This window comes from Myxocyprinus asiaticus, chromosome 6 (assembly GCF_019703515.2).
Source record: "Myxocyprinus asiaticus isolate MX2 ecotype Aquarium Trade chromosome 6, UBuf_Myxa_2, whole genome shotgun sequence".
NCBI lineage: Eukaryota > Metazoa > Chordata > Actinopteri > Cypriniformes > Catostomidae > Myxocyprinus > Myxocyprinus asiaticus.
In genome coordinates, this window is record NC_059349.1 from 16,590,058 (window position 1) to 16,606,462 (window position 16,405).

At 38.0% G+C, this 16,405-nt stretch overlaps 2 protein-coding genes across 2 annotated transcripts; both read left to right on the forward strand.

Moving 5' to 3' along the window:
* Positions 1-1,706: 1,706 nt before the first annotated feature.
* Positions 1,707-5,766, forward strand: LOC127442040 (stress-associated endoplasmic reticulum protein 1-like). Its single transcript, XM_051699712.1, has 3 exons — positions 1,707-1,964; positions 2,183-2,258; positions 3,808-5,766. The coding sequence occupies exons 1-3, from the start codon at positions 1,884-1,886 to the stop codon at positions 3,846-3,848; spliced, it is 198 nt and encodes a 65-aa protein (XP_051555672.1). The 5' UTR covers positions 1,707-1,883; the 3' UTR covers positions 3,849-5,766.
* Positions 5,767-5,906: 140 nt separating this feature from the next.
* LOC127442019 (protein fuzzy homolog) lies at positions 5,907-15,440 on the forward strand. Its single transcript, XM_051699687.1, has 2 exons — positions 5,907-10,630; positions 10,999-15,440. The coding sequence occupies exon 2, from the start codon at positions 11,044-11,046 to the stop codon at positions 12,325-12,327; it is 1,284 nt and encodes a 427-aa protein (XP_051555647.1). The 5' UTR covers positions 5,907-10,630; positions 10,999-11,043; the 3' UTR covers positions 12,328-15,440.
* Positions 15,441-16,405: the final 965 nt, after the last annotated feature.

Here is a 16,405-nt window from a genome sequence, read left to right on the forward strand (position 1 = left end):
CCCCTCTATTTTGATCAAGGGAGCGAGCCTACGCTGATGTATGCTTCAGGCAGCTCCATGTCCCACAATACAACTCGACTGTGACGTGACAGCAGATCGCTCTTCATCAACCCCACCCCACACTCTAATTAGAACTCTAATGAATGATGGAAGTAAAGGTCAATTTAGCAGTTTAGAAAATGTATATTGAGATTTAACAGCGTTATACGTGTAGCTACCTTAAACTGTTTATCACACAGTTATAGCCTGTGTTCATTGTTGTTAACATTTTCATTTGTGTAAATCTTGATTAATCCTAATTTCATTCTAATAAAAAAAAAAAAATTAAACATATGAGATTTATACATAAGCCTCTGAAATCAATCTCCGAAACATTGTTTTCTCGGGTGCAAAAATCACAAAATAATCCCCAAATTGACATCAGCCTTCAACAGATCAAGGGTTTAGGATGATCCAGTTAAAGGTGCACTCAGCGATTCCTGAGGAACACTGTTGATATTCGAACTCAACTGCCAAAACAAACACACCCCTCCCTTCAGTGCTCCTTTGGAAGCTCTGCCCTCCCCAAATGTATGCACGCTGAAAAGCCTCGCCAATGTTGACGCGGCTCCTAGCCCTCGACTTATCATAATCCTTCTTTTTTCGTTTATATTCGTCTGAACTTTTTCTATTGGTCTGTTTCTCAGTTATTTGTCCTCCTTGGATTTTAGAAACTTCGCATCAGCCAGATTTTCCATCACTTTTCTAATGAATTTCCCTCTTGCTCTGCCCCCACCCCCCATCCTGTGCACGCACAAGAACAACCCCCTGTTGCTGATTGGCTGGAGTAGTGTTGTGTGGATCGGTCTGATCCACTTTTTGTTTGAGTGCACCTTTAAACCCATTGCACGTCTTCCGCCAGTAGTGGACACTTGCGCAACGTAAGCAGTAACATACATCCGAGTCCATGAGATGGAGGGAAGTTTGCGAGGGAAGGGCATACAAATTTGAAATGGAACGCAGCCTTGGTTGAATGTTCCAATTTCTCCCATTCATTTTAATAGAGGTGTCCCGTCTCTGCTAAATCTGGTATTGTAGAGCAAGGTTGTTGATCAGAACATTTTACATGTTCAAACGCTGGGGCAAACGCTATAGCCCTTTTATAAGAGATACATCTCCGCAGCAGTTTACATTCGTCCTCATACATAAGATAGTAGACAGCCATAAGCAGAGAGAAACTCCAAAAACAGGGTCCATATTTTTCATGTAGGCTAGTCTAAACCCTGTGGTTTATTATTATTTATTTATTTATAATTAAGACCTCTCGTGCACCAAATAACTTTCGGCGGGAAATGTACATTCATGTTTTATATATACATTTATGTACAGATATATTACTATCATTAGTACTATTAAAACAGCAACAGTAAGCAATTTTAAATAAGACACGAAAGGCAATGTAAAAAAATAAAAATAAATAAAAATAAAAAAATATTCCAAAAAGTATATTTATTTGCAACAACATATTAACAGCAATAAATAAGAGATTCCTGTTGTTAGAACAGCTGCGCTGCGGCGTCATGGTAACGTTCAGGCGAACATAAAGTGGAAGTGACGTACGTCTTTCAATACTCCCTTCATCAAGGGTGTTTCAAACGAAAAAAAAAAAAAAAAAGGAGTAGGGCATAGGGATGATCACTTCCGTTTGGAATTCGCCCACAGTGTCTGGACCAAACACAGGTGGACTTTTTTGACAAAGCATCAGCCCATTTGCGGTCTTCCGGTGTGGGCGGAGCCTAAATTCTGTGCACGTAGACAAAAATCGACGTAGTTTCTCTTCATCCTCACGCTAGTTAGATTGTTTCGGTCATTTTTGTCACACTTTGTCACCAGCATTTGCAACAATGGTCGCCAAACAGAGGATTCGCATGGCCAACGAGAAGCACAGCAAAAACATCACCCAGAGAGGCAACGTCAAATTATCGGTATGACAACTCAGACTCGACAAGAGGTGCTCGATGTATCAGCGGAACTGAACTTGCTAGATCTTATTGAAGTATTTGTGACATACATTGCAGATTATTATCTTGTTTGGTAGTAGAATGGGGGCTCTTATATACCGAGATGTCACAGAATGATACTAATCGCTAGCCTAATCACTACAAAACAGCGCAACTAATGATACACATGTAAATGTATGCAGAGAAACACCGTTGACGACAAAGTTTCGGTGGGACCATGGCTCCTGGCACTCTTCATCTTTGTTGTCTGTGGCTCAGGTGAGTAACTACATCTGCACAAATACATAAACGGCTTTTATTGAAACGCAGACATGGGTTAGGATGTTGTTTTCACGCAAACTTGAGTTAAAGGTAGGTAGACAAAGCTGACCTCCACTTTCTTTTTTTGGCACTCTGTCAAAATTTGCACTGCAGTGAAGGCCGAGATAATAATGCACACTATTTACTTGGACTGATAGCATGGCTTTATCTTAGTTTCACGTGGTAAAACACGTGGATCTGCAGGTGTTGCTACTCTCAGAGCAGCTTTGATAAACATTGCCAGTAAAAGTGCTTAAGGTACTCCTTGTCAGGCATTTAATGGATCTCCTTGGATTCATTAAAGGGATAGTTCTGCCTAAAATGAAAATTCTCTCATCATTTACTCATGCCATCCCACATGTTTATGACTTTATTTCTTCTGTAGAACACAAATGAAGATATACAATGCAAGTGACTAAAATTCTGAAGCTCCAAAAAGCACATAAAAGCAGCATAAAAATAATCCATAAGACTCGGGTGGTTTAATCCATGTCTTCTGAAGCGATCTAATCAGTTTTGGGTGAGAAACAGACCAAAGTATAACTCATTTTTCACTATAGATCTCGGCGATCACGATCTCAAGCTAATTTACACTTTCTAGCGCCAATTAGCACGCTGTGCACACGTCAAGCACTAGCAGCTTTAAATTATGATCGTCTTGAGATTGCAATGACAAGATGTACAGTAAAAAAAATAGTTACATTTTGGTCTGTTCTTACTCAAAACAAATTGCATCACAACCACTGGAGTCATATAGATTACTTTCATGCTGCTTTTATATGTTTTTTGGGGCTTCAAAGTTTTGGTCACCATTCACTTGCATTGTATGGATCTACAGAGCTGAAATATTCTTCTAAATATCTTCATTTGCATTCAGCAGAAGAAAAAGTCATACACATCTGGGATGGAATGAGCGTTAGTAAATGATGAGAGAATTTTCATTTTTGGGTGAACTCCATCCCTTTAAGGATCACAAATATGTCAGATGTCTGTTAAGACATAGCCTATAGCTTAAAAGCTGTCATATTAACAGCTTTATCCAGTTTGTTCCCATATGGTCACAGAAATAGTTGTCTTTATGAAGTTAAGATGTGGCCTGGGTGTCTGGAAAACTGCCAGCTTTGGCAAAGTTTTTGCCCTCTTCCAATGAGAATCTGTTTGCTTTGAACAAATCACAATTTAGCCCATGTTTTTTGGTCAACTTGCTCTCTGTTTGTTTGTCCTTACTTTTGTGCCTTGGATTTGGCAACCTTTTGATCTGGTTGAACAGTAATGTGAAACCAGAAAGCATACATTCCTTACTTTTCAAAAAATGTAAAGCAGGAAGAAACGGACATCTTTCCATTTAAACTTTACAGTAAAGCTGGTATTTAAGTGCTGATGTTATTATAAGCCTCGACTCTACTAAGTTCAGGTCTTTAATATTTTGCCTCCTCAGCTTTTCCAAGGTTGTAGTGTCGGCCATCTGTAATGTCACTCTAAAGCTGACTGTTTTCTCTCTCCCTAGCAATATTCCAGATCATTCAGAGCATTCGAATGGGCATGTAACGAGGACTGTTATCACTGCGATGATGTCTCAACTTTCCACTCCGGGCCAGTTCTGCGTACTGCACCCAAATTTGCCAAGGAGCCTCTCTAAATGGCTCTTTCTCAATTTTACTGATTTATCTTCTGTGAGGTGCAACATTCTTGTCATTCCTCTCTGGTGCCTTTTTAATGAAGAAAAATGATCAAAAAGCCATAAAACTGCATTCCGATCAATTATGTTATTTTGTCTATATTGATGTAATGAAAGAATCTTGACATGTTGCAAGGAGTGATTTTTGTCTGACTTCTCATTCATTCCTAAAATAATTGTGCTAAAATTATTTGTTGTTTTTGGTTGCCCCCAGCCCCCATTTTGAAAGTGAAAAAACAATCATTCAATCCAATTCACAGATGTAAAACTTCTTACCAGTGTAATTTGTAAGCTGATAAAAAGTGGCTCACAGTCACACTTTGTATTTCTTTCCTTTTACTTTTTTGCTTTTTAATTTAAAGGAATAGTTCACCCAAAAATAATAATTCTGTACATTGCTCTCTGCAGGAAAGTGTAATCAAGCTTTAAATAGTTATTGTTTTGGTACGTTTCATACCTAAAATGAATCGTATCGCTTTAGAAGACATGGATTAAACCACTCGAGTCATAAAGATTTTCTTAAAGAAGCCTTTATGTCTTTTTTGGAGCATGAAAGTTTTGGACCCCATTCACTTGCTTTGTAAGGACCAAAACACCTCATATCTTCATCAAAATATCTTCGTTTGTGTTTTGCAGAAGAAAGTCATACACATCTGGGATGGCATGAGGGTGAGTAAATAATAAGAGAATTCTCATTTTGGGTGAACTATTTCTTTTAATAGCTGCCCCTGTGTGCATTCCAGTATATTGAACTTAAACTGAATAATTATAGTTCACTGGCACATATAGTCTTGACATTGTGATACTGTTTACTATAATACGAGGAGGCTTGGCCATTTAGCTATTTTCTCAGAACATACTATGCTATATACACCAATCAGCCTCAACATTAAAACCTGCCTAATATTGAGTAGGTCCCCCTCGTGCTGCCAAAACCGCGCCAACCCGCATCTCAGAATAGTGTTCTGAGATGCTATTCTTCTCACCACAATTGTACAGAGCGGTTATCTGAGTTACCGTAGACTTTGTTTCTCAGTTCGAACCAGTCTGACCATTCTCTGTTGACCTCTCTCATCAACAAGGCATTTCCGTCCACAGAACTGCCACTCATTGGATGTTTTTTGATACCATTCTGAGTAAACTCTAGAGACTGTTGTGTGTGAAAATCCCAGGAGATCAGCAGTTACAGAAATACTCAAACCAGCCTGTCTGGCACCAGCAATCATCCATGCGATTATCTAATCCACCAATCGTGTGGCAGCAATGCAGTGCATAAAATCATGCAAATATGGGTCAGGAGTTTGTTAATGTTCACATCAACCATCAGAATGGGGAAAAATGTGATCTCAGTGATTTGGACCATTGCATGATTGTTGGTGCCAGATGGGCTGGTTTGAGTATTTCTGTAACTGCTGATCTCCTGGGATTTTCACACACAACAGTCTCTAGAATTTACTCAGAATGGTGCCAAAAACTAAAAACATCCAGTGAGCGGCAGTTCTGTGGACGGAAATGCCTTGTTGATAAGAGAGGTCAACAGAGAATGGCCAGACTGGCTTGAACTGACAAAGTCTACATTAACTCAGATAACCGCTCTGTACAATTGTGGTGAGAAGAATATAATCTCTGAGATGCGTGTTGGCGCTGTTTTGGCGGCACGAGGGGGAACCTACACAATATTAGGCAGGTGGTTTCAATGTTCTGGCTGATCGGTATGTCATGATAGTGGAGTAACAAAAAAAAGGAACAGAAAGCGAGACTTAAATAAAACTTTTAAAAAGAAAAAAATCGGTGTCCTTTCTTTTTTGACTTACATAGTTTAGATGAAAATCTGAAGTTAACCAACTTTTGTTAGAAGTCAGGGGTGAATATACAGAGAAAAATAGTGTACAGAATGAACACATAATAGTCTTCAGGTGCTTGTCGACTGGCTGCTGAATGAATTAATGATACCATGCCAAAATTAGGAATGATAAAAAATTTGAAGGAAAAAGTCACTTTTTTTCAACGAAATGTCAAATATTAAATATCAAACTATTTTTTAATGTTTAAAAGTACTAAGGATATCCACAAATGTTTAAATTATCATGTTAAATAGAGTATATGTATAAGGGCTATTGACAAATAAGGTTGTCCAATTAAAAATCTATACATGTCTGAAGTTCGAAGAAATGTAATCTTTGTGTCTATGTTGGTTTCATAAATTAAAAAAACAAACATTTATAGCATTTTCTACAAAAAAATTATTTAATGAATTCAAATTGTGTAACCAAACACATACTATCTGGCTGATATTTAGTCAATCATGGACAATGGTTTCATATTTGAAATGAGTTTTATTAAATTAAAATTACCATGTAAATTCAACTTGAATTCTTCAAGTAGAGGAAACTTTACTGAATCAAATAAACCCATCAAAATTTAACGCATTAAAATAATTCCGATGAAACACTCTTGGTGAAATGTTGACTAGATAGGAAATGTTATCATGCTAAATACATGCTGGTGGGAAGCAATACTGAGTGCAACCTGGTCACTATGCTATGGTTAGCACAGCAACTGATCAATGGATAAAGTAATATATATACACACACACGCACACACACTGGTGGTCAAAAGTTTGGAATATTGTACAGATTTTTCTGTTTCGGAATGAAATTGTTACTTTAATTCACCAGTGGAATTCAACTGATCACAAAGTATAGTCAGGACATTACTGATGTAAAAAACAGCACCATCACTATTTGAAAAGTCATTTTTTGTTGAAATCTAGACAGGCCCCATTTCCAGCAGCCAACACTCCAACACCTTATCCTTGAGTAATCATGATAAATTGCTAATTTGGTACTAGAAAATCACTTGCCATTACATCAAACACAGCTGAAAGCTATTTGGTTTGTTAAATGAAGCTTAATGTTGTTTTTGTTTTTGAGTTGCCTCAGTATGTAATAGACTGGCATGTCTTAAGGTTAATATTAGGTCAAAAATGGCAAAAAAAGAAACAGCTTTCTCTAGAAACTCGTCAGTCAATCATTGTTTTGAAGAATGAAGGCTTTACAATGCTTGAAATTGCCAAAAAAACTGAAGATTTCATACAAAGGTGTACACTACAGTCTTCAAAGACAAAGGACAACTGACTCAAACAATGACAGAAAGAGATGTGGAAGGCCAGATGTACAACTAAACAAGAGGATAAGTACATCAGAGTCTCTAGTTTGAGAAATAGACGCCTCACATGTCCTCAGCTGACAGCTTCATTGAATTCTACCCACTCAACACCAGTTTCATGTACAACAGTAAAGAGAAGACTCAGGAGTGCAGGCCTTATGGGAAGAATTGCAAAGTAAAAGCCACTTTTGAATCAGAAAAACAAAATGAAAATGTTAGAGTGGGCAAAGAAACACAGACATTGGACAACAAATAATTGGAAAAGAGTGTTATGGATCTTAACCCCATTGAGCTTATGTGGGATCAGCTAGACTGTAAGGTGCGTGAGAAGTGCCCGACAAGACAGCCACATCTATGGCAAGTGCTACAGGTAGTGTGGGGTGAAATGTCACATGAGTATCTGGACAAACTGACAGCTAGAATGCCAAGGATCTGCAAAGATGTCATTGCTGCACGTGGAGGATTTTTCGATGAGAACTCTCTGAAGTAGTTAATAGTTAATATTTTTTTTTCAAATTGTAATAGTAATTTTTCATGTTATTAATGTCCTGACTATACATTGTGATCAGTTGAATGCCACTTTGGTGAATAAAAGTACCAATTTCTTTCCATAAGAGCAAAATCTGTACATTATTCCAAACTTTTGGCCAACAATGTGTATGTATGTATATATGTATATGTATGTGTATGTGTGTATATATATATAAAAAACACACACAAACTCACTGGCCACTTTATTAGGTACGCCTTTACATTTACTTATTCATGCGATTATCTAATCAGCCAATCGTATGGCAGCAGTGTAGTGTATAAAATCATGCATATATGGGTCAGGAGCTTCAGTTAATTTTCACATCAATCATCAGAATAGGGAAAAATGTGATCTCAGTGATTTCGACCAAGGCATGATTGTTGGTGCCAAACGGGCTGGTTTGAGTATTTCTGGAACTGCTGATCTCCTGGGATTTTTACACACAACAGTCTCTAGAGTTTACTCAGACTGGTGCTAAAAACAAAAAAACATCCAGTGAGCGGCAGATCTGTGGGAGAAAACGGCTTGTTAATGACAGAGGTCAACAGATAATGATCAGTAAAGCTAACAAGACACTTTTTGTGTTGTTGAATTAACTGTTAATTTAAGTTCTTTTGGTTACAGAATTTTTTTTAGTAATATGGACAAGGAAGGATTGAGTAAAACTGACAATAGTTAATGGTGCTGTAAGCTATTTTAGCATTCTGAAGCTTTCATGTGACTGAGCTGTTGAATTAGTCACGCCCCCGCATTCCAAAACCCCTCCCTCCAAAGATAATTTTGAGACCACAATGGAGCAAAAGAGCAGCATTGTTTGTTCCTGTGGCTGTCAAATTCAATAGTGGCACAATAGCGCCCTCAACTGACAAACATTATGAATCATAGCCTGAATGATCTGCTTCAAATACAACACTATGAGTACGAGCAAAATGATTGACAGGTGAAAAACGTCAATGTCTGCGGTTCCCGGACACAGTTTGCTGTTTTCAAAGTGTACAGCTGTCACAGAGACCGGTGAGATATCTCAGGGCACTTATTTCATTAATATCTTTAAGGGAGTAGGACAATTTTTTGCATACTTTTCCATGAAAAAATCACTTACAGCACCTTTAAAGTAAATTGTTTTGAGTGCATTAAGTAAAATGTATTTAAAGGGTTATTTCACCCAAAAATGAAAATTCTCTTATCATTTACTCACCCTCATGCCATCCCAAATGTGTATGACTTTCTTTCTTCTGCTGAACACAAACAAAGATTTTTAGAAGAACATCTCAGCTCTGTAGGTCCATACAATGCAAGTGAATGGGTACCAACACTTTGAAGCCCCAAAAAACACATAAAGCCATCATAAAAGTAATCCATAAGACTCCAGTGGATTTATTAGTCTTCTGAAGTGAAACGCTAGGTGTACGTAAGAAATAGATCAATATTTAAAACTTTTTTTTAATAGAAAGAAAATCACACATATTGGATAGTATGAGGATGAGTAAATGATGAGACATGGCATGATGACTATTCCTTTAAGTACTTTCATTGCACCAAATACAGATGATGGTTCACTACATTCTTTAATTTAAAATAATAATAATAATAATAATAATAATAAAAATCTAATATGCTTTTTTTTATCGTAAGGTTTTTTTTTTTAATGAATTAGGTCATGAATATCATGAAATTTACTCCAAGAGTTACTCCATGTGACCTGAACAGAATGTGACTTTTTATAATCTCTCTCTCGTGTGTGTGTGTGTGTGTGTGTGTGTGTGTGTGTGTGTGTGTGTGTGTGTGTATCACAACCACAGAATGGCTACCTGCATGTTGGGTACACCACCTGACTTTGATTTGGACAAACTTTTTTTATTTATTTTTTTAAATATAAATAATCTTTATAACAAAATTATATAAGAAATAATAATACTATATTTTTCCAAAATACTCATGCTAACATGTCTAATTTTTTCAAGAATTTCAAGCTTTTAAAAAAGCTTTTATTTTTTATTATTAATAACTTTTTTCTTTCTTTTTTTTTTTTTTTTTATTATTATTATTATTTTTTTTCTTTTTCTCTCCAGACGGTTACACCACTTAGACGTTTTGGACTTTAAGCCCCAGAAGAAGAAAAAAATACTTTTTTTTTTTTTTTCTGAACTAAGAAATTGAAATATGTTCATCATAGTAGAGGTGCGTACCAGTACTCATTTTGTGTTAACTAGATTTTAATGTATTTCTTAGGGACGTCATCGTTCCAGACAAAAAAGAAAGGAAAAAAGAGCCCAATAAATATTTAATCGCAGTTCAGCATTGAATAATTCCAGGGAGTATTTAGCAGAGACGGGTCACTTCTATTAAAATGAATGGGAGAAATTAGAACGGCCAACGGTCACCAACGGTCAACAGATGTAGAAAGGAAGTCCCGCCTTCAGGTAAAAGAGCCAATCACCTTTTAGATACAGACATCGCCTGCCAATCATCTCGAGAACGCGCATGCGCATTTGCTATACAAACCGGGATAATTCAGTTTTTTCGCGTAATCTGAGGTGAAGAAGCACAATGTATGATACCAGTGTAGTCAGATTTTACGGCTAATTTGAAATATGTCCTTTGGTCGTAATCTTGACCAACCTTTTTGGAGGTTTCGATCTTTCCCTATTCAAGCAGATAGGAGCTGCACTGGCATGCCGCTTGTATACATAGAACAATAGCTCATCGGGAGGGTTCCAAAAATGGCCGTCGAGTGAACTGACTTGCTAAAAAGACTTTGATAATTCTTAATGGAGCGAATAAAAAGCGTACCGGAGTTTTACTTGCACGCACATTTAGTGTCCGACAGGTGGCGGTGTAAAGCCATCATGTTGTCTCATGTCACCTCCATTGGCTTCGAAGAAAAAAGCGGAACCACTATTGCCTGAGATGTTGCTGTGGAGACGTTAAGTTTACAACCCCCAAAGACAGGCAAGTTAAATTAACGTGTTTTTATCGTTATTAGCAACGACATAACCAAGTCATTAGCACTTTTATTTTGAATCTGAAAGTCTTTAGTTAAGACGAGGTAACTGATTACTGGGTGTTTGAAAGAGTCTGTAAATGTAAACTTGAGTTAGCATGTGAGTTCAGTGTTCACATAACTAGACTCTTAAGAATCAAACATCTATTTTTTGCCATAAAAGCCTCACTTAAATTGACGCAGGTTTGCATGCGTATTTTACATGGAGATCAGCTTTTCCAGTTAGTACAGTGGTGTTATGTAGAGTCTGCAGATAGTCAATAATGTTCATCAAGATATGTTGAATTTAGTATTTACTACTTTGTGTCATTTAAAGGTTTGATAAGACTTTTAGAGTCACCTCCAGCCCAATCCAGCCACTATGCTTCAGGCTGAGACCCTCCAGCTGCTTTGCCTCACAGCCTCCAGTGGAGTCCCACTGTTCTCACGAGGATCCTCCAAGCCGCTTCCCTTTTCCATCATCGGCTCTTTAAACGGTGTCCATATGTTTGGTGCCGGACATGGGGCTCAGTTATCGAGCTGCGAGACAGAGCGGGGCAGTCGTGTGGTTTGGGGGGTCTTTCAGGAGAGCCTGATGCTGATTGCGGTGAGTGGAGGTGGAAGCTCTTCCACCAGTGAGATGCAGTTGCGCCGCCTGCTGGAGAACGTGTGGAACTGCATGGTCATGGTCCTGGGACAGGACGAGCTGGCAAACATACGCAACGTGGAGCGACTTAAACGGGAGTTGCGTTCTTGCTACCGCCTCATTGACATGCTCCTGGAGCGTGTTAATGACGACCAGGGATTTATGGGACATTTAACGCAATGCGCTGACTGCCTGTTGCCCTCCCATTCTGGTCTGCTTCAGGAAGCCCTAGAGTCCTTCACCCAGGCAGCGGATAGTGAATTCGGCTGCCTGCTGGTGCACGGCCGAGTGGGACAGGCCACGGAAAAATGGTGGTCGCGACTGGCTCCCCAAGAAGTTGTTGTGCTCTCAGCATTGGTACACTCACTCTCCGGCACCTCCTCATGCGACTATCCAGTCTTCCTGCCCCAAGGCAGTCCCACCGTCGCCATTCGATTGCTCTGTTTCAAACTGCTCCCTGGGGTTAACGTATGTGTTCTCTGTGGCCCCAAACCCTCCTTGTACAAGGCGGAGAATGAGCTTGTCAGTCGTTTTTGGTCCCCTTTGGTGGAGACTCTTCGGAGCTGTCTCGAGCAGGCTGACCGCTCCACTCTGCCTCCATCTGTGAACCTTCGCTGGGACGTCCAGGCTCTCCTACTCATCAGTCGTGAATCCCGACGTGCAGTCACCTTCTGCCCACGTATTCGTGGCAGTGCTCCTGCAGAGGCTACTCCCCTCATCTCATCAGCTAGGCGTTTGGAGCTTCTTCGCCTCTTCTATACATTTGCAGTGACTCGATATTTTCCCTCAGAGGAAACATCCATCTCATCTACCTCCAAACCCACCCTTGAGGATTTCTCTCAGGGCTTTACTCACGTCCCGGTGCAGTGCTACCTTGTCACCGATGAGTGTAAGTGTTACGGGCTGCAGAATCCCCAGCACCAGCTCTACCTCCTCACGGATCTCTCCGTGCCCACGTTTGCCTTGCGTTCCATGGCTACACAGACTCTCTCCGCTATTACTGCTGCAACAAGTTTTTAGAAAATAAGTTTGGTCCTGTATTTGTGGGTCCTTACTTAAACAGGTGCCAGACCTGCTTGAGGAAAGAAGTCATTCCAAACCCATATGACTTTCTTTCTTCTGCTGAACACAAACAGAGATTTTTAGAAGAATATTTCAGCTCTGAAGGTCCATTCAATGCAAGTGAATGGTGACCAGAACTTTGAAGCTTCATGAAAGTAATCCATAAGACTCCAGTTAATCAATGTCTTCTGATTTGGTCCAGTCAGGTTTGTTTTAGAACAGACCAAAATATGACTCCTTTTTCACCAAAAATGTTGACATCTGCATTCTCCTTGCCGATCATGATTTCCAGCTCGATTATCTTGCTAGCACCATCTAGCGCTCTGCACATGCGTCAAACAGTAGGAAGTGTAATCGAGCTTGATAGTACGATCGTACCTAGAGACGGCAATGACAAAATGTACAGTAAAAAAGCAGTTCTATTTTGGTCTGTTCTCACCCAAAACTGATTGGATCACTTCAGAAGACATTGATTTAACCATTGGAGTCTTATGGATTACTTTTATACTGTGTTTATGTGCTTTTTGGAGCTTTTGGAGTTCTGGTCACCATTCACTTGCATTGTATGAACCTACAGAGCTGAAATATCCTTCTAAATTGTTTTGCTTGCGTTCAGCAGAAGAAAGAAAGTCATACACATCTGGGATGGCATGTGGATGAGTAAATGAGGAGAGAATTTTCATTTTTGGGTGAACTATCCCTTAAATGCTTTTTTAGATCTCTGTTTGGAAAACGTGTAAAATCACTGGATTTAAGCCTTCTTGGTAGGAAATAAAAATATGTGAGTCCAGTGTAAAGGTAGATTTACACTTATGTTTTTTGTATGATTCTACTGTATGTTATTATTTTAGTATATGTGTATCATTCACACTGTGATACAAGATTTATTTTATGCTACCTGCTTGGTGCATTGAATGCTACTGAATGTCAATGCAAAGGTGTTTGTTCCTGTGGTCCAACATAATATAATTTTTTTGAAGTTGTGTGTATGTTTATATTCACTTAATGCCACTGGTCACCCCTTAAAAATGAATAATATGTTTGAATTTGTGCAAAAATACAAAACATTTTTTTAATTTTTTTTTTTTAAGAATCTTGGGATTTTTTTGTCTTTTGCTGCAGATTCAGCAAGGAAAGAAATTGTAAGGCTAAAGCCTAGCAGTAAATATACTGTTAAATATACTGAGCCAGACAACCTAAGGGAAGTGTTTACAGTTTTATCTTTGAAAATCTCACAATTTGTATGTATAAGCAGAGCACATCCTAAATAAAGCCCTGCCCCTGCTGACCATTCATATTGTTCCAAGAACAGGGTTCTGCCCACAAAAGCCAGGCTCATTTTTACAATACCAGTGGGTAGACTTGAGGAGAAAGAAGCATATACTTAACCACATACTATAAAAGCATGTTAAATAAAGACAGATGTGGGTGTGAGCAACACGCATCATTTTAAAAATAAATGGCAGTTAATGTGCAATTGCAGACCAAAAGTCCAGCCCAGTCTCACAAGGGACAAATTCCTGGTTTCTCTGCAAAAGAACATTTGTGTGAACTGTTCTTATGAAACTTTACTCATCATTAGAAAGATGTGTGAAGACATTTTTGTGGTACACTACCTTCATTTCAGTTCACTTCAGATCACTGCTAATAAATGGTGCAGGTAGCTTGTTATTTTATGCAATAGTCCTTATTGGTAAAATTGCATTTTATTCTTTATGTACAGTATCTATCAACAAATGGAGCTTTTGTGACTTAAAAGTCCATTGTTCGTAGAGCACCAACAAATGTCTTCACTTAGTAACATGGTGTCAATGAGTCACTCCCTCAGTCAAAGGTCAACTTTGTCTGATCTACACATAGTCTATGCCTAAATATTGTTACTAGACAGACAATCAGCTGTACTTAAAGAGTGTACAATCTTGTTCTATTTTTGAAAGACGTTATATTTTAGCTTAAATCAAGCAATTCAACCACACACATGACATTCATTATCTTTGCAGTCTGGCCTACTGCCAGCATTTATGAATCTTATGCATTGTCTGAGCAGAGAACCTGTTGTAGGATTAGATTAGAAATGAAATCAGATCCAGTATGCTTTGCCTTGATCTCAAAGAAAGAATGTAAACTGTCTGTGTTCCAGGAACCAGTATCACATCACACTATCTTTTATTAATCTTTATTAGCACCCTGAGTGCTTGTTAATGGTTCTTACATATCATCAGAGTAGTTGCAGGTTATAGACTTATATCATATTTAAGATAAACAATAAGAATTTTAATTACAGAAAAACAAAACTACTGCTATTCTCATGATTATACATTTAATTGTTTGTAAACATTTTCAAATCTCAGTTAAATCTCTCAATTAAATGTAATTTAACTTTAATTCAAGCTTATTTTAGAGGAAACAGGAACCTTATCTCTAAGCCCGTGCAAAGGATAGGATATGTGATAATGTCATCATGGCATCCACAAGTAGATATACTGTATAAACAGACATTTAAGACACTGAAACATGTATTAATTTAACTTGATGGCTATGCTACAATTTACCTTTTTATCCACTTTGAATAGCTTAAAGCCACACTGATAAATACACATTTATTTTCTAAAGAATGTCAAACCTTTTTCTGTCATGTGACTTCATTTTAATTGGGAACTATGGAGGAGAAAGAAGATCATAGTTCTGAAATGTCCTGATCGTGGGGTGCATGAATGTGGGCAAAGGGGTGATATGAGACCTCATTTCATAACTGAATCCACATGAATAAATCTATTGTAATTGTGCATAAAACCCTACTATTATACATGGACAGATGGCAAGCTGTACAAAAATGGGGTGATGAGGAAATATTGAAAGGTTTTGATTAATGCAAAAGTTGGTTGGTCACATGTTTTCATGTGTCCTCTTTGAGCTGCAACTCAGCCCAATTATGACATAATTTGCTTGTCATTGTGTCATACTTTATGACTGTGGGCAATGTCACATGCATTCTGTGAATTGTGTGCAATTAAATGTGCCACTAAATTGAGAAATTCATTTGACAATTCATTAAAAATCTGTGTACCCTATCTGGATAAAAAAATGTACGTCTTTCACTCTCGATTTTTAAAGGTGCACTCTTAATTTTTTCCTCATTATAAAAGTTTAACTCCTAAAGACATGAATTGTAATTTTGCAATATACAGTATGTAGGAAATCATGAGCACTGACATAAGATGAAGACTCCAGTCATATCAGTAACCTTATAAAAGCTGTTTTATTCTACATGGAGAGGGTCCACACATGGGGGCTGCCATGTTAGAATCACATGACCAGCTGAATAACTACTCACTTAATCTCAGTAACTGTCCTGTTATTTGACACTTTCACTCACTGATTAAAGTAATCATGTCTGACTGTGAATATTAAACGTCTACAATGACATCTGAAACTGAAATTGTTGATTTTAAATGATGCTGCATCCAAGCCGCTAGATGTCAGTGTAAGTCCAAGATGACACAAAGACAAAAGTTACTGAGTGCACCTTTAGGCAATCATTCAGATTGCACAGTAGACTTTATTCACGGCAGCGCCATCTTTGATTTTTGATGGGAATGACAAGGAGGCTGTGAGGGAAAGACATACAGTCTCTTCAAAGGGTTCTACATATGTTTTAAGTGTTTTGGATCCTTCCGCTGACAAAACATTCAGTAGACAAAAAACTCCAGACAACATGAGTCATAGAAAATTTGATGTGATCTAGGAGCTTTATATATATATATATATATATATATATATATATATATATATATATATATATATATATATATATAGCTTTTTACATTGCTAGTCATTGAAGAGATGGACAGTAAGTCTATCCCTCACAGCCCCGTTTTCACTCCCATCAAATATCAAAGATGGCGCTACTGTGAATAAGGTGTGGAGAGCTGTTCAGCGGTGACGTCAATTTGTAGATGAACCCCAAAAATCTAATTTACCATGGGTTCCCTCTGGATTTTCCTATGGGTTTATAAAATGTTTATTTTTTATTTGA